This window comes from Lampetra planeri, chromosome 16, assembly GCF_965212315.1.
Source record: "Lampetra planeri chromosome 16, kcLamPlan1.2.h2, whole genome shotgun sequence".
Classification (NCBI taxonomy): Eukaryota; Metazoa; Chordata; class Hyperoartia; order Petromyzontiformes; family Petromyzontidae; genus Lampetra; species Lampetra planeri.
Genome location: NC_136122.1, coordinates 10,912,422 through 10,936,777, shown reverse-complemented (window position 1 = coordinate 10,936,777; position 24,356 = coordinate 10,912,422). Strand labels below are relative to the sequence as shown.

The window sequence follows — 24,356 nt, the reverse complement described above, 5'->3', positions numbered from 1 at the left end:
TGCTGCTATCTAAACATCGGGTATTCACATACAATACTGGACCGTTTTGGCAAGAGACGTCTAGCTTCTACAACAAGGTAAAACATACAGTACTTGAATGAATTAACATATTATGAAAACATATCTTGGGAGGAGAGATCTTGTAAAACATGAACCAAGAGGAACTCACGAAATGTATGTACGGTTGCCTTAAAAAAAAACTTTCAAGTCATCCGATGGGTTAGACCTCAGTCCACTGCTGGCTGCCACAATTTCTCAGTCCCGAGATGCAACTTCCCCACCTAGCACCTGCAAACGAGATGTTGTCATTACCCCGAGGTGGCTATCCACTCAAGACGAGCACCCTCTTTGGCCATCACTTCGTCGTTATTCTCTCCCATTGCGCCATCATTCCTTCGAGTGTAATGTCTTGCTCAAGCCCACTTACTTTTCTTAAATGGTACCAACTGTGACTAACCTGTATTATGTTACGTAATCCATGTGTTCTTCTTTCTGTCTCTGCATTTGTTCAATGTTTTGTGAATGGACATGTTTCTGAACTATGTCATAGCAGGTGGTAAGCAATGGTTAAACACTGTTTGGTGATGTTGGTATGGTGCTTGAATTTTCAGCCATAATAACGGGTTACAACCCACTCGAATTGACCTCTTTATTTCATAGGGGCATTCATGTATTTGCTGCCGAGGTCAGGTGCACAGGTTTTTGCCTCGATCAGCACAGTTGACTATGTACGGTGCGAAAGAAGTTCAACATACATATTTTGTATCCCGAGTCCCTTTTGTGCTGAGAACCCACCGCTGACTCAAGCTTCTGCTCCGCAATTTTAACAGACAGAAATGCTCTGTAGCCTAGTGGGGAACATGTGGAGCTTCAAATCATGAGGTTATGTGTTCAAATACAACCTTTTTAACAGTTTAAATTTAAAGCACGCAAGTATTCAAAACACATGTGTTTATTTTTTTATTTCATGTTTTTTTGACATTTGCAGTATAAACATCTGATATTGCAATGTTAAACATGTCAATGATTTAATGACCACAACATCCAACATCTTTAACAGTCACTTGTGGTGTAGTGGATAACACGTCTGCCTCTGAAGACAGTAGCCTGTGGTTCAAATCCCATGCTAGGCTTTTGCGAATTTTATAAAAAATTCCGTGAAGTTACATCAGTGTGTACATTTATGCAGCCAAGTGTCAGCAGTGAAGAGACTATATGACATCGAGCCCCCTGTATCAGTATGAGGATGCAGTGGCTTATGCTGATTGTGCAGGAGCCCTGGAGTATAGAGAGTCTTAGAGGTTCTAGGTTCAAACCCCAGCAATGGTGAAACTAGTGGATAAATGGATGTGGTTGGTAGTGAAAGCAAAATTAATCAACAAGTGAGTATTTCAAAGTGGATTGTCCTTGTAAATATAGTAACATGAATAATTGTGTATCTGTCTCCCTAAAAAGACACAATAATGTGAGGAAGAGAGCTGCAGTCCACGAGGATGGAGAATACCTGAAGAAGGGTGTAGGGAAAGAGGGAAGAAAATTAAACTTTTTTTAAATGCACATTGATAAAATAACTACCCACCACTACTTTTGAAAATGTTGAGTTTAGAACATTTTACTGACATTTAAGCCGGAAGCAATGGTTTTACTCAAAATGACAGTGAAATCCGGCATTAAAATGTGAATAGTTCTATGAAAATGGTAAAACAAGGATTTACAGCCAGCAAGAGCACTGTATTATTGTAAATTGTCATTAGAACTTTTCTTTCAGATATGAGTATTATGAAAAATGTTATCATTTAAAACAGTTTAGGGGCTAAAAAATGCAATACATCTATATTTTTTTAGAAGACACAGTGAAATATTAAAAATAAAACGACATCTAAGGGAGTGCAGTCAACATCCAGGAGGCAGACAAAGGTCCTGTGACCGGTAACTGGAAGAGTGAAATTTTGCCAAAACAATAAAATGTAGCTGTTCAATTATTTATTTGACAAAAAAAATCTAGCTCAGCAGCCAGCTGATTTTAGGATAACTAATGCACATTCAAAGTCGGGAGGCGGGGGGAAGGTTATCATGATATGTATCAACTAAATACGTAAACTGCTTATAACATAGATTTTCTCCTTGGTTTAAAAAATATATTTAGAAATCCACTGTGCTTGAAACATTGCCAACATGATTCAAATGCAATGACTGAACTGGTATAAGTAAAATTAGGTATTGTCATTTTCGTGAAATAAGTGCATAATGGCTCGGATTCACCTACAGGGGATGGGAGCAGTGTGGTTGTTTGTGGCATGAGGGCTGCGGGTCTGGCCAATCTTACACCTATGCAATGTGCTCTTAAATGTGCGGTTGCAAAAGCGCACCGAAGGGTGGTCACATGTTTGGAGTTAAACATATATTTAGATTCTTATTTCTTCATCACTTGGAATCAGATTCGATTTACGGGATTGTCTGATTGGAATTAATTTTCCCGCATCTCCGATTAGCACGGTTGCTTACATATGGTGCAAAATAAATTCAACGTACAAATATACATTCATGTGGTTATTGTCTGAATTGGTGATGTGATTTTTATTGGAATCATTTGTATTGCACTTGTTAATCTGAGATTGTTTTAGCTGGGTGTGACAAAATTGTACTGCAGTTGCTGCAGAACTGACCAAAGTGATGGTGCTGGAGTCTGCAGCGATGATCACAAAATATTTGTTTCCAATTTTGGGTCAAATTTCAGGGCTTATGAGATTGGTATTTTGGATTTGTGATTCAAATCTATGGAAATGTTGTCTGTATGTTTTTATTTATTTATAACTAGCGGGAAGTACCTGGCGTTGTCCGGGTCTTAAAATATTTCAAAACTACTCTTAAAAATCCAACAGCAGTGCGTACTGACTGTGGTGGTAGCTGCTATGATTACAGCAGTGCATACCGACTGTGGTGGTACCTGCTATCACTGCAGTAGTACATGCTGACTATAGCAGTATTTATCGACTCTTTAGCACAAAGTACTCACCTGACAGAGTGGCGTGGTGAGGCGTAGTCCCGTGCAGAGCCTCCGGCCTTGCCTAGATTGTCCAGCCGGCCGAGGTGGCACCTTGGCAGGCTGGGGCTGGGTTGCTACCCCTGATCCCCCCCAGCCACGATCTCCCAGGCCGCTCTGCAGTAATATCTACGGCCTATAGCGGTAGCATCTAGCGACTGTATAGTAGTAATAACTGCAGGCATTGGGGTGGGGGGGGACATCACACAGTGAAGAATTAACGTGAGCATTTAGTGTATTTTTTAGCATTTTTAACGTGAAAGAAAATGTCCCCCTCACTCCCACCGAAGGCGTGCGACTTGACATGGGCCGTCCCCCCCACCAAAGGCGCGTGAATTGGTATAAATAAACAAAAATCGCACCAAATCGGTATTAAACAAATTTAAAGTTGACGGATGTGGAAAAAAAATAGTGCTTGCTCACCGCGGGGCTTACGGCTTGGTACCTGGCTATTTTTTTTAACGTTCACCCCACCATTGGAGAGACAAATCGTTTGCAAGCACGCGAACGGACACAAACCCACAAACAAACCCACAAACAGACAATGTTTTACTTTTATATAAATAGATTATGTATGAGCAAATGTAAAAATGTTTGATGTTGCAGCTGTTAACTGTGGTGAAGATGCACAGGTTTTGTGTATTAATAATACAGTCCTGATTATACACTGTGTAACAATTGTTTTTGTTCCTGGGTAGGAAGTGTTATTTCCTAATTGCTTATGCCTCAAAAGTCCAGAACATGGCTATTATTCCCCACAAACTTTGCTTTTGTGACTAGGACAGTGATATTTTGAAATTTACCCATTTCCCATAACATTCCAGATAGATTCAGTGTTGAGTAAACTTGGAGTAACTTGTAGAACATTCTAGAACTTTCCAGTAATATAAATAGTAGTTTAAATACAGGGGCCTTAAGCCCACCAGTTCAGTTTAGTTTCAGCTGCCTAAGTGGATACATATCTGCATTTTTCTGAGATCGCATCAAGAGGCTGCAAGCATCCGGCAGACGCATTTTTCTATGTCTGCGGCCAATTTATCAAAACAATAGCGAAAAAGTACTCTGTGAAGCATCTGCTAAGATGTGTGAGGCCTACAAGGCATATGTCGGCATGCCTGTCAGGGATCAAGACAAACCCTGGGCACCTCATTTCACCTGCGATCAATGCAAAAAACTATGGAAGTTAAGATAGACAATTGTTGCTCGGAATTTTATGTTATAAAATTTGTTAACATTTTTTAAATTGAAAAAGTTTTAAATTTTAAAATGTTTTACAATTTTCAATGTTATTGAAAAAATATAACATATATTAAAAATGTTGTGAGAATCTGGAACACATTAGTCATGGGTGAAATTTATTTTTGTAGGATGGTACAGATAAGGAGTCGGCAGCCTTCAAGTACCTTCAATACTTTTTCCTAAGCTGTCTGAGGCAAAGGTCAAAGCCAGTATCTTCGTCGGACCACAGATAAAGAAGATCATGGAGTACAATGAATTCCCCAAGAAGCTCACTAGTAAGGAGAAAGCGGCTTGGAACAGCTTTGTCGAAATGGTTCGTGGCTTCCTGGGCAATCACAAGGGCCAAAACTATGTGGAGCTGGTTGACACTGGTGAAGAACTACGGGCACAATGGGCTGTGTCGGGTGGTGGAGGGTTACGACACATTTATACTTACACGATCTAACCCAAAAACCTGTATTATGAAGAGCTTCATAGCCCATCTGATTCCTCCTGCAGTTTAAATACAGATTCTGATCCCCAACGTTTGCGTTAACGTACACAACAGGGATACAAGTGCGTGTTATTGTTCTAAATATACGGAATATGGACCGCAAACGACGTCAAGTCAAAGTGTATTCTTGTTCAAACAAGCACGTGCGGGTGCTTATCTCCAATGCTGGCCCCGACTCGGTGAAGGCAATTCCACATTCCTGTGGCGGAGCCCAGTCAGGCCGGAGATAAACCACAGTTGTCAATGTAGTAACATCACAAGGATTGTCAAAGGGCTTAACATACATCTCGGTGTAGATATTACAAATAACTAAGTTTCTAACAAATATATGTGTAAAAAAAATACACGTAAAGGACATTTTGCGATGTCTAAAAGATATATTTAAAAGACGTTTAAAACTTACTGTTCAGTGCGGCGGAGAAATTCAGGTGACCATTCCGCTCGAAGTTAAATATCGTCTTCATTAACGCCAAAACAAGAGCTTTAACTTAAAAGATTAACAACAACAATAGCAAACAATTACAAATTACGTCAGAAATCACTTAATTTAAGCGGAATTAAGCACTGAGAACGCTCCTATAGGCCTCGGATCGACTAGTTCTCCAGCAAAATCACGTTTACGGCACGTCGTAAAGTGATATTTACAATCGTAAATCAAACCCAACGAGTGTCGTGAAACCGGCACGCACGCGAGTGCGGTTTATCTGAACTAGGGGTTTCACTCCCGGTATATTTATAATTCATACGTAGCATTAGTACTGAAGTAGCAACGTTCAATAATTGTAATGAATGTTTAAGGCGCATCCCTGCAATTTCTTGCTCGCGCCACTGCTGGCGGATATGCCTCCACAAGGGCAATCCCCAATGATAACTCTGCATCTGTACTACAATGCTAATAATTGCACAATAGCAACTCCAGCACATGGACGTGTGAACGATTACTTTTTAAATTGAGCAAATTCCATATTAGGCAGCAGTCTGCGTGTGAAATAGAGCAAAAGGCGGACCTCGCTTAGCACTCAAGATGTGTTCCTGGATAAGTGAGCGCTAACCGAATCAGCGCTAAAAGGGCTCGTTAAACCATTGCATGTTTGTGGATACGTTCTCGACAGCGTTATTGTATTCGTATGACCAATGTAGTATAATGCTGTGTGAATTGCACCTACCCTAAATTTGTCCGACATATTGAACTAATTCACCATGCATAAAAAATATAATTAATCATATAACTTCAAAAATATACGCAGGATTGAGCCTTGGATAGTTCTTTGGATGGTTGACCACGGTGCGTACAATTTCTTGGCTGCTGTGGGGTTATGTTGTCAGCAGAGGGCAGTGCAGTATAGTCCATTGTTGTGCTGTACTGTGTTATGCTCCCACATATTCTACCTGCCTTCACCAACACGCAAATGACCATCGAGGTGAAGTATAACCAGACAACTACCCATGACCAACCAGTGTAGGGAGGCAATGATCCAGCAGTAGATTTGCAAATGGGGCCTTTCTATATTATTGAGAATTACATTTCATTACTGGAGTATATGGTTTGCCTGGTGGCATGACGATGTGAGCATTAGAGTATTTGGCTGCTATACATTTCCACATGATTAGCCACTTCGTTGAGCTATCATCTTTGCCAGGTCGCTTCTGAAAAAGAGCTATATAGCTCAGTGGGCCTTAACTGGTAGAATAAAATGAATAGTTTAGTTTATTAACAGTCGAGCCCCAATGCTTTCAACACACCTTTATGAACTATGTATACTATGTGTAGCTACCTATACAAAAATATTCCACCGTTTGTATTTAAATATATAATTTATAAACACAAGTCAATAACCACTGCTGCATTGTAGAGCCGCTTAGTGGTTTAAATCGGCATAAAACGTCAAAGGGATTTCTTGCTCATCTCTTATTCACAACTCTGAACTGGTGTTAGAAATTCCACATTCATATGGCGAGTCCATCCGCAGAAAAGCGCGATTGACTTCACCATAAGGTCAACCCCCAAACAGGATTTGACCTCACAACCTACCCATTGTGAGCCACTCTACCACTGGGCCACTGAGGTGCATTAGCAAATAACAGCTTTCCCATGACCCGATGTTATTCATCAGAATCCAACCAACTTGTTTTGACAGTATCGATAATTGTTGGTATTCTAAAACATCTCGATATGGATTTCATTTGATGGGCTTGGTAATTTCGCAAAATTTAGGAAACATTCGGTCGACATTGTGGGAGGAGTGGCGACTCAGTGGTTCGTGCAATGCTTGATGAACTCTGTTACCCGAGTTTGATTCCAGGCCACGGCTAATATCAGTGGCGACGGATATCTGAAGTCTAAACCAGTGCCGGTCACCTCCATTCACCAACCCACCCTTGACCAGCGTGACGAAGTATGGAACTCATCCAGCAGTTGATAGACACGGGCTGTTAACAGGGGTACGCACTTTGTATGAAACTGATTTGTGTTTTAACCGAGCAGATTGGTAAATGTGAAATACGTAACGTGGTGCATCGCGAGGCGCGTAGTTTGGAAACCCTGAAAAACTACCTACGAGGAAGGCACAACTGCAATATGAAACTCCCTTCCCTCTAGATATTCGTTTCTATCGACTTCCTGCCCCAGTCCAGACTCAAGACCTACATACGCTCTCTTCTGCTATGATTATCTCTTCTCTACAATATATCCGTGCTTTGTATATTACCGTCTATGTGATGCGCATGTCACACTTTTTTTAGAGCGCCATGAGATGCATTTTTATTTAGACTCTATGTAAATATACATTTCATGGTATTTTATTGTCTCGCTGGCGTGGTGAAGTAGAGAGGAAGCTGGCTTTGGAAGTGGGCGTATGTCAAACGTCAGATCTATTTACGCGACTCAACAAACGGTGTTTGTGAAAGCCTCGTGGTTAAGGGAACCCTGCGTGAAATAAAACGTGTTTTTTTGGCCCAATTTTTCCTATTTGGCAAAGCAGGGTCGGCCCACACCACACTTCCACTTGCAGGGACGTCATGCGTCGATTTTAACAGGGTTAATAATTACACTGAACAGATTATTTGGTGATACATGTACCGCGTTGGTAGCAGACAATGGCAAAATAACAAAATAAACTCAACATTTTCTTCAATAACACTGCTGTAAAAATTAAAGAGATTATATAATAGGTGATGTTTTGGGCAATTGCTGGCCAATTCTAGATATTTTTCTTTGTAAGGCAGCCTTCTTGAGGGATCCGTTAAATGGTTTAAAAATAATTACACAGCGGAAATATTTTGAATCTTTTAACAAGGCTGCGACAAGTGAATTATATAAAATGTGGCTAATTTCTACTACATATATTGTAAATAATTAAATGTGTGCGGAAAGTGATGAGTGACTGAAATAATACATAACGTAGTAAAAACGTTTAGTCCCATCATAATGCCCTTTATTTGTCATGCTCTTTATTTGCCGAGGGAAGCCTCACCGAAATCTTGACACATTTTGTCTACACGAGGGTTCTGCATTTTGATGTTTGGCCAATTTGCATTAATGAGCCATATGTGGGAAGAAACCGGAGTGCCCAGAGAAAACCCACAAAGACGTGGGGTAACTCAAACCTTCGTACAGATCTACAAATCCATCTTGCTGAAATGCCATCTCCAGGCCAAGCATATTTCCCAGCAGTCTCCCATCCAAGTATAATTCTCACCAGGCATATATATTATATATTCTGCTTAGCCTTCAATATCTAATTAGTTTGGCTCCAGAAATTGTGACTTGTAGTCGGTTTAGGATGTTTGGGTCTTTGAATTTGAGGATTCTGTTTGGGTTATTTTATCACATTTTTGTTGCCTCACATGAAGCCCCACCCCATGCCCAGACAAGATGCACTTATGAGGGAGAACATTAAAATCCCACACAGATGGCTTTCACCATCCTACTTGCTCCATCAAGGCAACACGTTGTTGTCCAGCAGATGGGTACCTCGGCATGTTTTGCTATCAATTATTTTTGCGCAACTAGCCCGTGACTTCAAAAAGCGTTAAACCACAAATTACTGCCAGGCTGTGGCCCCGATGATTCTGAGTTCGATTCTCGGCCACAGCTTAATATCAGCGGCGAATGGCACCTTCACCAGCTCCGAGCCCTCCTCACTTCACCAATCCGCACTGACCAGCGTTTTGCAGTATCGCCAAAACAAGCCCCGTGACTGACATAGAATGGGAGACCTTCGTCCAACAGTGAATTGGCAAAGGGCTGTACATTATTATTACAATTAAAAAAAACGTCTAGATACCGTGGTTACATTTGCAAAGCTGTACATCATTCTGAAGCAGCCTGTATGAGAAGATAGGGTTATGGTAGGTAAGCAATACAAAGAGGGCCAAACCTTGAAAAAGAAACACAGTGGCTGTATTAGGCTACTAACATACTGGTGCAATACAAAATGTTGAGCACAATTCGCACTTACAATCTTACACAATCAGTGGTGTACATATTTACAGCCTGCATGCACCGCCTTACTTCTTAGCACCAGTAGGCCGAGAGTGTTTAACATACGCAAAGGCATTGCATTCACGATAGCACAGTAAATTCGAGAGAAAATGATTGTACACTGGATTCTGTGCGAACACAAGTTGAGGTAGAAGTTAATTATGTAAGTTTATTACTGAAATAAATAAAGTACTTAGAGTAAGCACATGAAAGATATGATTGATAATATTTTTGTTACTTAATTAAAAGTGAAATCTTCTTTTTTTAGAAATAAAAACTGGAATACAATAAACATAACTTTAACGAAAAATAACCATATATAATCTGTAACACGTATGCAACAACTTAAAATCATTTCAATATGTTCTTTTGATAGATATGTTTAATAAATAGAGTACTAGCGACTAAAATAACAATGAAAATGTCAAAAACAACAACAATAATAATAACGACAAACATTAATACACATTTACAATTTTACATGAAATATTCATGTAGTCGTACACAGCAAAATAACTTATGGGAGGTGAATGGATCAGTTACGATGGCTTAATGCGTAAAAGTCACGTGCGTGTGACCAATTTTTAATCCAAACACCCAGGCAGGAGTCGAGGGTTTTTAATTCAGCTACTGGTAGTACTGGGCTTCTCATCAGCATCACCACCACCATCATCATCATTGTCATCATCAAAGAAAAAGATAAACATCTTTAACAGATTTTTGGGGCACGTGCTGTTAGCGAGCACCTATTAAGGCCGGAACGGTACACGAGGGGGTGGGTGGCCAGCACCACGCCCGACCGCCTTTCTCTCCCCAGTGGCGATGTTTACACACCACACCTGGTACTCATTTGAGGCTGAGTCGACCTAGGGGAGGGCCCAGGACCGGATCAGATAATCGTCACTTGTGTTGGCCGTGAGCGGGAATCGAACTCGGGTCGCCGGGTTTGTAGCGCAGCGCGCTAACCGCTACACCACCGCTCACTATCATCTTCACGACCACCACCACCATCAATCACGCGCGCCCGGATTTGCTGGACAGCGCACAGGCACAGGACGTGTCAATCCGTATCCACCTCCATCCCACGTGACGGGTGCCCTCCATGGTCAGTGCCCGCACGTAAGACTGCGTGGTCCTGCACGTGGAGTTCCAGTGCTTCTTGTCCACGCCACGGCATCCGTCGCGCGTGTTTCCCGTCGCCTTGCAGCGCGTCTCGAAGAAGTACTGCCGCAAGGGAACCGTGCTAGTCCTCATCTCCTCCAGCACCGTCACGCGATTGCCCTTGATGTCCACTGCCGTGCTCTTGTCCGTCACCCACACGCTCTCGCTGTCGCACACCGACAGCTCGCCGCGGTCGGCGCGGTGTGGATCTCCGGATGACGACGACGATGAGGACGACGACGACGACGACGATGATGATGACGAGCTGCTGGCATGACGTCGGTCGCGTCGATGATGCGTGCTGTTGGCCACTGACACAACAGATGCGCTGAAGTCGTCCACGGGGAAAAGTAAAGGTGGACCACTAGGAGGCTGCTCGCTTAAAATCACCCGCGACGAGAACAACTCCTCCTCGTCCGCGTGGCTCAGGAGACCCGCATCTATGACGCTGATGCGAGGCCTCGGCTGTTGTTGCTGCTGCTGCGACCCTGTGTCCCTCGCTCTCCTTGGATGCGAACCTCCCCAACCGACCTCCTCCTGCAAAGTCTTGAGCAGAACCTCCTTGAGCATCTCAGTCCTGAGCAGCGGGATGAGCAAGGTCCTGGCAGAATCGTCGGAAATGACCACGGCGTGTTGCTCGTGAATGGGAGCAGCTGCCGGTCCCTTTATGCACATCGTGAGCATTGTGAGAAGCACAAATCTCATTACTCTCTGCCCCTGCAAAAACTGGCGAGATTGAGACAGAACAAACAAACAAAAACAATTAAACGGTAAGGCTTAATATCGAGAAACTGTTGAGTGTGCCTGTCTGAAAAAACTGCCCCCCCCCCCCCATATTTGTTTGTGTCCACATAAGTTAAGGCGACACAAAGACAATCTCCACCTCTTTGAAGAATTTTCTATATCGACGTAACGGTTTTTTTTCCAGATAAGTTGTGGCACCTCCGTTTGACATAACGCGAATATGCGCGCGTTCAAGGCCGACGTAAAATCTTTCTCGCGTAAAAAAGAGCCACCGATGCACAAAACTAGAATTATTCATTTAAATCTACCCACACAGTTCGGTGGATATGAGGCAGGTTATGAGTGCATAATTAGAGCCACCACACAAAATGTTTACCGCTCGTGATAGAGGGCGAATATATTCCCCCCAGCCTCAACCACAACTTTGCGTTTCAGGTGACTAACTCATATTACCGCCATCATTGAACTGCGCGCATGCTTTTGCACGGAGGGAATTGAAATTTGACCCTCAAAACGGATGTCATTACTTACGAATAACGTTCACGTCAGGTGTCGTGCACACTCATTGCGTGTATTTCACGACAGGCGACCCAAACATGGCAATAGGAAGTAATTGGAGTGATGAATGTGGATTAATGGTTAGAGTGAGTGCCTCGTAAGTGAACGGTTTTAAATAGATTTCCCACTCGGACTCTTGTTGTTGTTTATTCCTCCAAGGCTTTGTTGGGAGTCGACTGTAGTTGTCCTCCTAAAACAGTCGTCCTCTAAATAACACATCAGCACTGGTGGTGCACGCTTGTTTGAGCTGATAACAGCTTTGCATTTTTTTTAACTGCTTAAATGTTATCGTTTTATGAAGGGCCCTGCATTTGGGAGGTTTGAACAATTGAATGATGAATATTCTTGGTTCTTTCGGTAAAGTCACGTAGAAGGGAAATCATAAAATAATAAAAATAAAACATAACTAAATAAAATTCTCACGACGTTTCGGCCACAACGCAAGAAGCCGTCCTCAGGTGAAGAAACAGAGCTGTCAGAAAGACAGCGTCGGCTGCTTGCGTTGTGGCCGAAACGTCGTGAGAATTTGATAATGTTTTATTATTATTTTATTATTTCCCTTTTACGTGACTTTACCGAAAGAACCAAGAATAAGAATCCCTGCAGTCACGAAAGCTTTAAATCGAAATTGAATGATGAATGTCTGGAATTACTGGCAAACACCACGTCTATCATTTACTCCAAAAGATAAAGGGACATTGCACAAAACGTCAGTTTATTGCACATGTGTGTTGTTAGGCAGTGTTAATATTAAACGTAGTTGTGCACGGTAGTTGCCTCATGGATGTACTGTCTCTTGGCATATGAATGTGGAATATCCACCATTGGCTCAGTGTGACCTACGGACATGTGCGCTTAGTAACTCTGATTGCGGACGCAGGGACGCTATGTACATTTCACTGCTTTACGTGACCCGATAAACCCCATGAAAGAAAATATACTGAGCAATAGGTATTTTAATTACGCACAACATGACTGAAGTTAATGACTCCGCTAATTTAATAGGGTCTTACAACACAATGCAAGTTAATTGGCTGCACGTGGAGGATACAATTTGGACATACGTAGTGTCCCAATGTAACTGCTGCTCATATTAATGCATTATATTAATTCGCACCTCAAATTAATTGATATTCACCTCGTATGAATTCTCACCTCCGATTCGCACGGTTGGCCACGTGCTAATCGGGCTGTATAACGCGCATGGCTCAATGCTGCTATAACCGGTGCGTCCAGCAGATGCCCCCAAAACCCTTCTGTGAGCAGACTTCGAGAAGAGCCAACGAAGACAACGACAAGTGGCAAGTGCTGTTAACGAGTGCCCTTTATGGCGAGCACGCTACATGAACTGGTGATTTGGCCAGCACCACGCCCGGCCACCTTTGTCTCCCCAGTGATGTTTACGCACAGTACGACTGAGTCCGACCTAGGTAATAAAGTTAGCGGTAGGTATTTCAGATGCAATTGTATTTGTAGCCCAGATTACGTGTTCATAGCCCATCAGAATGGGTGATTGGTGCTCCATTAACAATAGATTATTTAATTTTTATACCGACGTGACTTTACCGAAAGAACCAAATAGTATGAATAGATTACGTCCCTGCACATACACAAACTACATTTGTCAGTGAGTCCAAACAACGACTCTAGCTCATTATTCTCTTTGTTATTGTATATACCGTTACATATATTTCCAACGGCCTATGAACAATTTGCCAGATCTTGTCGGATCTAGGAAGCTTAAGAGTGTTGAGCCTGGATAGTGCGTGGATGGGTGACCATCATGCATAAAACATAAGTTGTATGCTGCTGCAAGATTGCATTATCAGCAGAGAGCAATGCGGCGAAACCCGTTGCGGTTGTACTGAACTATGCTCCAACGTTTACATGCGCACGGGTTTCACCAACTCGCACTGACCAAGCGTGGTGAAGTATGGTAAAAAAAATGAGTTGTACGTCTGCAATTGAGAAAGGGCTTCACTCATTTCCCCACGATGCTCTGCGTCAGCAATGTAATGGCATTCCCCTGGTGTTTGGCAGGCCATCCATAGATAGCGTCGACAAAGCCAGACTGGCTGACAACGCGCTCGAATCTACTACGGACATTGATAGCAATGTCGACTGCGTTCACACGACATGTGGCACCAAAACCGCCGCACCGTTTACTCTGCGCGCTATTAATTCACGGCCGTTACCATTCCAGCGAGCGACCGAGTGGCCGCAAGCTGCAGTGGCCGTTGCATGTCAATCAGACCCACGGGAGTGCTTTAGTGAGCGAAATCTGATTGGTTGTAACGAATGGGTATTAACGTTCGCACGTGTCCCAGGGCTTTGCCGTCAACCCCACTGCTCGAGCAGATGAACATCAAATACGCGGTGTTGGTCGTAGCGATTGTGTTATATATATATGTGTCTATACATTTTAGGATAACTTTAGTTTGTTGTGCCCCCCCCACCGCCACCCCGCACGGTTGGCTGCGTACGATGCGAAATAAGTTCAACATACATACGAAGTGGAGCATAAAATAGTATACATTTATTTATTTTGCTGCACTGTCCCTCTGCTGTCCTTAACCGTAGCCCCGCAACCTACAGCATCTATTTTACAACCGTGCTCGACACCACTTAGCTTCCGAAATCTGATGAGACAGGACGCATTCTGGGTGATTTGGTTCGTTGAATAATAATAATGACGCTATTTATTTACCCAGGGATGCCTCAATGAGTCTCGAGACTATTGTTTATTCGGGATGGTCCTGCAATTGGGATTACTGGTCCGTTCCACGAATGTGGAAGGAAAGCAAAGTTCCCATAGAAAGATCAACACGCACACGTTATGGCAAAAAAACTAAGCTCCGCAAAGATGGATTCAGGAACATTTACCGTAAAGCCATGTCCTGGTCACCTCGCACACATATATACCCCATAGGCGTAACGAACATTCTTCACATTTCACTTCCTTGAACAGGACATTACTTTTTACTGCGACCAAAGGTGGTGTGACAGCTGGCCGACTGTTGTTGGTATCATTACCACTCACGGTGTGAACCTACGCGATGTCCATGAAGGTTAATACCAACACACAGACGGATCTCTTCCCTCTAAACCTCCACGTCTTCGCCGTGGCGTTGGCGACACGCGTAGCATCTATATATCAGAGAGCTCCAGCTGTTTGACAATACCACGGGTACGATTATTTCGATGCTCCTGTTGACGTGCTGTTGAAGATCGGTGTGTGAAACGCGTGGCTCACAAAACGCCCTGTCACAAGCCAGGGCATTTATCTGCTTGTGCTACAAGGCGACTGGGATATATTTCAGTACAGAAATGGGCAATGTGGATTATTCAGTATTTTACCCTTCTCGTATGCCAGATACGTCGTCGGTTTTCACTCACATGAACCCAAACAATGATGAACGCGATTGGCCAAACATCGCGATGCCAATACCTTCCTAAAAAAACAGTTTTGAGACTCAATGAGGCTTTCCTGGGTAAATAAATGAAATTATTATTGAATCTTGCCCAAGCCGTAGTATGCAATGTAATTGTGTAGGTCTAATTGTACGAGATAATTATTTATTTATACCCAGTTAAGATCGCATTCAGACAAATAAATAGTTTATTTTCCAAAAGAGACCTCGGTTTATACGTTTCAGCCAATCTTAGCGTCGACCTTAGATTGTCCATCGCTTACTGCACCGACCTCAACAAGCCAACGTCTACACTTCCGCTCATAATTTGCGGAATACACCTGGGACAAAGTCGACCGAACGAGTTTCCTCTCGATTTGAATCATTCGTGACAGCAGGAATCTATACTCTCTGGTTCTTTCGGTAAAGTCACGTGGATAGAAAAAATAATAAAAGAAAACACGACGTTACGGTCGCCACATAAGCGTCCGTCTTTACCGAAATAACCAGCGAGTATAGGGTTTCCTCTCGTCTGTTCCTTATGCACCTTGAACACATCCATTTGTTTCAAGAAAATAATGAATCTCCAGACTAATTTCTGGGAGGGTATTGCATTTGGATAGTTGATCAATTCCATTAATAAGCATTTGGCTTCATTTTGGTGGAAACTCGAGTAGTAGATACAAAAAAAAACCCACACACACACTATAGGCTAACGCTCAAAGCTCCGCACAAATAGCTTAAATAATCCATGGCTCTACTGAAACCTCCTGGCCACCTGGCATCGCCCCCACCCAATGACTACAACATCGGTAGTCTCAGACAGTCTCCAATGCAAGTACTAACCAGACTCAATGCTCCTCAGCTTCCGAGACCCGACGAGATCGCTCGGGCGCGCTCAAGATGATGATTTTGGTCGGAGGCAACGGCTGTTACCTCGAATGGCACACGTGCAGAGAGGGGCGGAGTCTCTCTTTCTCTTCATCTTCTTAATTGGTTTACGCCGTGCGGGTACTCACTCAACAACACGTGCGTTTCACGTGTCTCTATCAGTACCTTGTGTATTTAAACTTGGCGAGAAGCCATGAAGGCAACAACGCTGTTCACTTTCAGTTAGCCTCGTATATATGTAGCATACGTTCTGTCTCAAGCTGAGGACCAATTACCATGAATCAGCCCTGTCTTCTTCTTAGATATTGAAAGCTAAGAATGATTGAGCCGAGGTTAGTGCCTGCATAGGTGACCACCACCAGGGCTTGCCAGGTGTTGTCGGTGTTGTTTGCTGCAAGGTGGTAAAAAGCTACTAAACCAATCAACTATTTTATTTTTATTTTACCAGGTGAAACCCACTGAACTATTAGGTATTTTTTCAGAAGCGACCTGGCCACAAATGATAACCCAACAAAGTGTCTTATGTGGAAATTCATAGCAGCCAAAAACTCTAAATGCATGTTTCTAAATGTGTAGGGAAAAACCAGAGGACCCGGAGAAAAATACACGCGACCACGGGGAGAGAGAGACACGCGAACTCCAAATACACAACAGGCGTCGGGATCGAACCCACGAGCTCCTGTATACCAGGCGAGGTAGTTAACATCTCGCCACCGTGGTAGAGAGATGGCGTTGCTGCATGTCAGCTCCTCGTTCGCACGATGGGCTGTCTCTGGATTCTCAGGTTTCCTTCTGCATGAAACCAAACACTAAATAACGTAATCACCTAAACATCCCAATGTAGGATGCTCCTGGAAGATAAAAAAAAACTACGAGCATCGAGAGCCAGACTTTCTGCGGTTAAAGATTGTTAAATATAATTATTATGCCGAAATAAGTTCGCATACGTGTACTCCTTTCAGCATGAATAAAGCCAACATTGTGCAGTGCAAATAACGGGGGGAAATGCACTGTTTATGCGGGAGAGACTGCTGAACGATTATAAAGGCTGAGGGCAAGTCAATGATTTGCTCCGGGGAGCTGGGAGGTCCTCACGAACCCCCCTCGAGCATTGGCCAAGTTATGTAACACTTGTCACAAACCAGTTCGAGCCGATTGACCTGGCGCGTCGGCTGTAGCCTGTGCTAATCGATCGTTTGGCAGAGGGTGTTTAAAGTCTGAACCGCAGACGCAACAAGTATGAGAATAAATAAGGAAATAAACGATCGGATGAATGAATGAGAAGTGAAAGGATGGATGGGTTGATAATGCGTGAACATGAATGCATCAGCTCGAAGGAACGAGGGCAATCTGTTAGAGGAATTGACACGTGTAACGTCGCGTTATATGAGGATGCATGCTTGACTATGCTAAGGCGTCAAACGATTGTTCACTCATGAAAGCCTTCTTGAGTCTTTTTTTATAGAGGATTTTCCTGCATTGGGGCGTTTGATAAATTCCATCAACGAGAGTTCGGTTTAACGCGGGGAGCAAATCGGAGTACCCGGAGAAAACCCATCAGGAGTACGAGTGGGATGACAATGATCTGCACCTCCTTCTCTTAGCGCGACCTCGACAACCCCGCGCCTACAATACCTGACAAGCCACGGCGGTCATCTACCCAATTATTTGCCAGGCCCAGCTTTGCTTAGCTTCCGAGATCCGACGCATTTAGGGGTTTGACATACAGTAGTCGTATTTACCCTTCTAAGTCAAGTGCCCCGTCTGCTGTCGGTGACGTCTTTACTCGAAAAGTGCTGGCGAGGAATGCAGTAGCTTAATGGAATGTGTTTTCGCGTGTCCGTATGCCTACGTGTACGTATACATTCGCGCATATATGTCGCGAGGATTCCACGTTGGCCTTCGGCAAAGCGTGAACTTCACACTGTTTACGCATTTCCATAGTGGCGGCTTTTTTTTTCTGCAGCTGCCTAATAATTTCTGCGTATACACACGCGTGCGTTTTGATCATCTCGGCTCGGGTTGTACACGTGGGCTGCTGGCTATTGTAGTTATTTACAGCGCGCGCGATGTTCCTGGCACCGGTCAGGATAGGGAACGCGCTCCCGCATTCACTGCGATAGGAGCCCAGTTGAACCTGGCGCACGCGTGTAAACTATGGTCGGACGTGTTAATAAACACTGCATGTAATCCCGCTGTTTACAGGCTACGGACACAGCCTTTCGCCCCATGCTGTTTATCAACACTTCGTATACACAGTCTCGTTTTAACGGCCCCTCGATCCACTGCTGGATGAAAGTCTTTTCTTCAAGCCACCTCGGCCAAAGGGATCAGCAGACCGCACTTCACTCTGCTGGTTACTGTGGATTGCAGAATTGTGGGCCCAGGACCAGTTCAGATATCACTCGCTACTGATGTTAGCCGTGGCAGCGAATCAAGCCCAGGCAGCCGAATTCGTTATGCAGCGCTCTAACCACTGTGCCTCCACTCCACATTACCTAACAAGAGCCGAACACACATTGCCATTCTATTTGCTATTAAACTTATTTTTACATCTATGAACTTTCTCGACGATATATTTAGTATCGCTACTAAATGCAATGGAAACTAGTTGCCATAATCGAAGGGATAAGGGTTGCTACGTGTAATACACGATTGACCGGCATGCTGAAGTATGGTAAAACAATCCTCACGAGATGCAGAGACGTGAGGAGGTGCTCAGCAGTGGACTGACAAAGAGCTGTACACACGGTTCATCCAATACACTATATACCCTAGCCTGGGTCTAGTGTAACTCCGTGCTCGAGTGTAGACTGGTGAATCAATTGATTATATTACATTGCGCATTATATACCTTCATTTACACAGAGAAGTGACTGTCATAGCTGTTTTTCACACGAGTGTGTATATTTCTACACGTCAATGGTATAGCCGACGATGCTGATTAAACATCTACTCACATAATTACGCGCAAACCCTTCAACGTAAGCTAGAGCATGGGTTGTTCTCCGTCTAGGATCATAGTTGGATGACAGCAGTGCTCATAAAAGAACTCAACTGTAGCGTGTTTTGGTGGAACGCTTGTGTTTGTTGTTACCACTTGCTCACGGCGACATGAGACGTAGCTTCCGAACCCGTTCGCAATGACTTGTAAGCAGGTGAATGTAAACTATTATCGTAATTTTTATTCAACTATTCTGGAACTCATTCCCCCTCCCCCCCCCAACCATCCGTTCTGCCGACTCCCTGTCCTTGTGCAAGCCCCGAATCAAAAGCGTTATTTATTCCTGCCTCTTCATTACATGATACATATACCAACTGTTGTTGTACTCCGTATTGGGATACGGTCGCATTCAGATGCCCCTATATAGATGCGAATGATAATGTTTTGCGTCTGGAACTGACGAGAAACTGCCCCACTCAAGTTTGCGAGAACTACTCGCAATGAAGCTGCGACACAGTACAATGTGTTAATCAGGCGATAACAAGCAATTAAACTCACTTGAGTTGTCATTTCTCCTCCTCATCAGAATCACATCCTTTACACCGGCCGATGCAACGCGGGTTGAACTGGAGCGGATGAGATGAGTTCCCGAAGGCATCCGCATGGCAGCTCGGCACGCCGCTGCGCTCATTTGCGCTCGCGGTTCCTCACCGCGCCGCTCTCAAAACCACTGCCGAACTAACTGCAAGCGCCCGGGGAGATCGCACGGCACGGCGAGAGCAGCGAGCGGCCTGAACCCCCATAGGGGGGGAGAGAGGGAGCGCACTGAGAGAGGGGAGCGCGGCTGGTGGTGGTGGTGGTGGTCACTAAGCCGTGAGCCACCCAGCCCGATCGCCCACCCGCCCGCCCGCCCGCTCGTCAACCCAAGGGGCAACGCCGCTCAAATGTAACGCGGAGAAACTCGCTACTCTGAAACGAAAGTTGAAAGTCGAGGACGGAAAAAAGAAAGAAAAAAAAACACTAAAAGCAAGTCTTTTTTTTATAAAGCAAGCGATTGACTAATCTAGCAAAACGTTGCGACTATTATATGGAACTGCATAAACTTGTTTAAACTGATGCGTTTAAAGAAATGCACTGCGTCTAGATAGAAACACAATGCGCACGCCTACTGCGGCGTTCGTTCTACGACATCACAGCGGGCGTGATGCGCTGCGCAGAGAGAGAGAGAGGGGGGGGGGAGAGAGAAAACGGAGTCGCACAACTGGCGGGAGCATAGCGCACCCACCCACACCGCGCTCCTCTCTCGCTCCAGCTGCCGACCTTTGACTCCGACTCTCGCTGCGCTCACGATTTTGGCAGCGCCCGGGGCGCTGTCCCTGGTGCTGAACATCATGCGGTGGGGGGGGGGTGTGCTCGCTAACAGCACTTGCCTCCGACAGTCTGTTGAGGCTATACGGGGGATCTTTGTCTTTGTGTGTATGTGGTGCTGGCCACCCACCCCCTCGTGTGCCGTACTGGCCTTCTACTAGTTGACAGCAGTTGCCCTAAAAGTCTGTTCAGGCTATAGGGTAATATTTGTGTTTTTAATAGGTGGAAGGTGCCTAGTATCTATGAAGCCAATAAGGGATCTTCTTGAAGGCAAAATATTAAGTAGTATTTATCATTCAGAGGAATTCCCGTGATCATTTTGTTTCTGCAATGTATTCGGAACGCAAATAAACCAGTATTTCAAGCACCAACACGTTTCGTTTTTTCTACAACTCGTTTGTGTTATTTCCTCGTTTTCTTTTTTTATCTCGTCTTGTTTTCTCCTTTAATGGAAATGTAACAGCATTGGATATGAATTAATTGTGACTAGATTAACACAAGCTGTTGTAGAATTATGTGTCATGAGCATAATCGGTTAATAAGTACATTTTGAGTTGCCTCTAATGTTTATCGGCCCTCTATTTCAGCAGCATTAACATAATTTATTATCCATAATATAGGTTTTTTTGGGTTAGATCTTGTAAATATAAATGTGTCGTTAAACCCGCCACCACCCGACACAGCCAACTAGTAAGGTTTGTCACGTAAACAGAACATGCCAACTCGTTACTAGTACAGCACACGGTGTGTTGGAGAGCAAATCCACAACATTTAAATGTTCTGCTTCTGCGAACTTATACAACGAATTACATTTGCGGCCCGTTGTCAATCCATTGCTGAAGGAGAGATTCCCCATGCCACGTAGGATTGATGGTTATCGGTCCATACTTCACCACGCTCGTCCAGGCGTCGGCAGCCTGCTGCTCCAGAGCCGCATGCTGCTCTTTAAAAGGACAGTTTCGTGACGTCATTTATTAAGGATCACCACCGTGTCGGATTCACCACGTGCGTTACAGCTCTTGAAATATTGAGGGGTTTTTTTTTATTCTAAAAAGTGGTTCTTCTTGTTATTTTGGTTGCCGACCCCTTACACGAGCCAACGCGAATAAAAAAATAATTACCGATTAAAACAACAAGGTTCGTTTCTATCACCGAGTAAATGAAGACAATTTGACCGAATATCAATATTTACGTTTCAAGTTAATTTTGTTGAACCAAGTGACAACTCAAAAGCAGACCGAATAAAGTACAGCAACCAAGCAAACAGAAATCAGAAAACATTAACCGTGTCAAATATTGTTTTCATCTCAGTGACAGCAAAAAGCCAATTTTCTCATATTCAATTAGGTTGTTATTCATAATCGACAACAGTTATTTGATATGATTTAACTTTAAAAGGCTGAGTGCCATAGACATGCTGTTCTTGCCATTAACAATGAGCACAGCTTGTAGGTTCAGCACTATTCAGTGTTAGGGGTAACATTTTCACAACCAATTATAGATTAATTATGGACTGTTCTCTGTGTGTCTATGTTGTGTGTCTCTCTCTGTGTGTCTCTGTGTTGTCTCTCTCTGCTTGTGTGTCTGTCTGTGTGTCTCCGTGTCTGTGTTTTGGCTCTCTCTCAAATTTAGTTTGACCTGATGACGATTGCTTGTGTTGCAATCGAAACGTCGTATTCTATTATTTAATTTATTTTCTTTCTACGTGACTTTACCGAAAGAACCAGAGAGCAATTATGGATTAATTCATTTACTTTCATGCATAACCTTGTGAGGCCCCTATTGAGACGAACCGTTTCTCTTTCGAGAGTTGGATCAAACGAATCAGTAAACATGTATGTAAACATGTATGTACGTATGTGAACATGTATGTGTATGCATGTTGAACTTCATTCGCACCGTACGTAGCCAACCGTCCTAATCGGAAGTGCGTTGGAAGGGCAACAAACTAAACACAAAAAGCAGCTCTAAAGAAATTCAAGGTAAAAACAACAACAGTGATTAATACGATAATATTACACGATACAGTACTAACAATCTCACATTAACACTGAACTATATCTTTATATATCATGCATACACTGTAAAGCTACAATTATTTCATTCATGTATTACATGAATACGATGTAGAATATTGCAATGAAGTAACATAACACACACGTTTCAAGCAACTATGGCTGTCTCGCTGAAAAGATGTTCATTTTGTAATTCTATTGGAAGTAGTTGTTACAACGGCGCTTGAGAATGCCGTGATTTAGTCTCAATGACTTGTTTGCGAGTGGCGAGGTTGCCACTAAGCAAAGACGACGGGGGCACAAATGAGCTGTGGGCCCCAATTTCTTTCGTAACGCAACAAATACTAAGCCCCAAAAGCGTCTGCCACTGTGCAGTTGAGTTAGATGGGGTTCTTACTTTTGACGCTGCCTCTCGCTGTGTACCCACTTCTCCCTCCTCCCACTCCTGCATCACGTCACCGTACCCACCACTCACCCCTTCACGCCACCTTACCCACCACTCACCCCAGCAGATGTGGGGGCAATGAGGCCAAACAATTGGTACCCCCCTTAAAAGCCAAACTGAGTCACGGCTCATTTATTGCTTTGTTTATAACCTCCTGCAAATGAATAGCCTCAACAAAACATCACAGATGCACCCGCTTCCTGTGTTTATGGCAAATACAATGTTTGTGGAGGCACATTTTGCGAACCATTCTATTCTTTTTTACTGCAATGGGTTTTCACGGTTGTGATGTATGGTTCTCTGATGTGTTCGGCACGATGTCCCATGTGTCGTTCTACATACTGGGAGCTTCTTCGGGAAATGAATTTAACATCGGGGCACGATTATATATTTTTTAACAGTTATGACTTTCTCGGTAAGCCTGCCTAGACGGTTTTTTCCTAAAAAGTAACTTCCAAGTAAATGACTGACAAATCCAGTCCTACCGTCCCTTGTAACGCTATATAGGTGCAGAGTTTAATTTATATGGTAACATTTTTAAATAATGATAATTTTAACTCTTTGTCAATCCACAACTGGATTAGGTCTTCCCAGACCACGTAAGTCGTGAAGTTTGTTTGACCATACTTCTAGAAGCTGGTCATTGCTGGTTAGTGAATGTGTTGGTCCGGGACCTATTCAAATAGCACCAATGTTAGCCGTGGCTGGTTGTCTAACTCAGACAGCCAGTTTAAGAGTGCAGTGTACAAACCACTGCGCTACCCATCTGCCAATGCTTAATATGTATGGAAATTCATAATTGGCCTGGTATCGGTGTGAATGCAGAGAGCTTAAAATCAACACTTCAGGAATGCACCTTTGCAATGCTTTGACTGACTTGGCCATTTTACATTCTTGTTATAATCATTAAGGCAAACGTTGTCAATCTCTGTACATCAGCTGTATGCTTTGACAAAAGCTTAGAAGTAATAATTGCACCATTGGCATCGGCCATCACGATGACCTCTTGATCACCGATCTGGATAATAATGAAATAGAGCCATGCACTTAAGAGTGAGCGCAAGTGGGCCGGCCAAGATGCCAGTGTTGTGCCCAAGGGCAATTTATGTTTGCGAGGAGCTCCTTTCTCTTTTGCTTGCCATCGAAATCCACCGGTACCGGTTCTGAGAAGCCATCCCCTGCGGCGCTTGGCAGCACACTCCCAGGTACCAAGTGGAAGTATAGAGGGAGGCGGCTGGATAACAGGAGGTAGAGTGAGAGAGAGAGAGAAAAAGGAAGAAAGAGAGCAGACGGGTGCATTTCTGTGGTTTGGGGGGGGTGTGGGTTGACGAGGGGGGGGGGGTTGCTCATTCCTCACAGAGATAATCCCTCCCACTTTCACACCGGCAGTCCAGTGGTCTGACGCAAGTCAGGGCTTGTAATCGGATTCACGGCTCAATCTGACAGAGAGGGTGCCGAGGCTGTGACAGATAAGGCCTCGCCTCCAGCACGCGAGCCCACTGCTTTGCTTTCTCTGGTGAAATTGCAAAGAAGATGAAGGAAGAAAAAAAAATACAGGTGCT

The 24,356-nt window shown here is 43.8% G+C and overlaps 1 protein-coding gene and 1 long non-coding RNA gene across 4 annotated transcripts in view; both read right to left on the bottom strand.

Moving 5' to 3' along the window:
- Nucleotides 1-936: 936 nt before the first annotated feature.
- LOC144723034 (uncharacterized) lies at nt 937-5,420 on the bottom strand. Its single transcript, XR_013586128.1, has 3 exons — nt 5,179-5,420; nt 3,017-3,218; nt 937-1,504 (listed from the first exon to the last, which is right to left on the bottom strand). It is a non-coding gene; the product is annotated as an uncharacterized LOC144723034 (long non-coding RNA).
- Nucleotides 5,421-8,187: 2,767 nt separating this feature from the next.
- The window catches only part of LOC144723032 (neurotrophin-3-like), a 166,624-nt gene continuing 150,455 nt past the window's right edge, over nt 8,188-24,356 (bottom strand). The window contains exons 1-2 of one of the 3 annotated variants that reach the window (XM_078601558.1): nt 19,525-20,286; nt 8,188-11,145 (exon numbers count right to left, since the gene is read on the bottom strand). In XM_078601558.1, coding sequence (XP_078457684.1) covers nt 10,273-11,145; nt 19,525-19,536 — 885 coding nt within the window. In that variant the 5' untranslated portion in view covers nt 19,537-20,286 and the 3' untranslated portion in view covers nt 8,188-10,272. Of the gene's footprint in view, nt 11,146-15,977; nt 19,190-19,524; nt 20,287-24,356 lie in introns of those variants that run through there. The other 2 variants (XM_078601559.1, XM_078601560.1) reach the window with 2 other exon arrangements.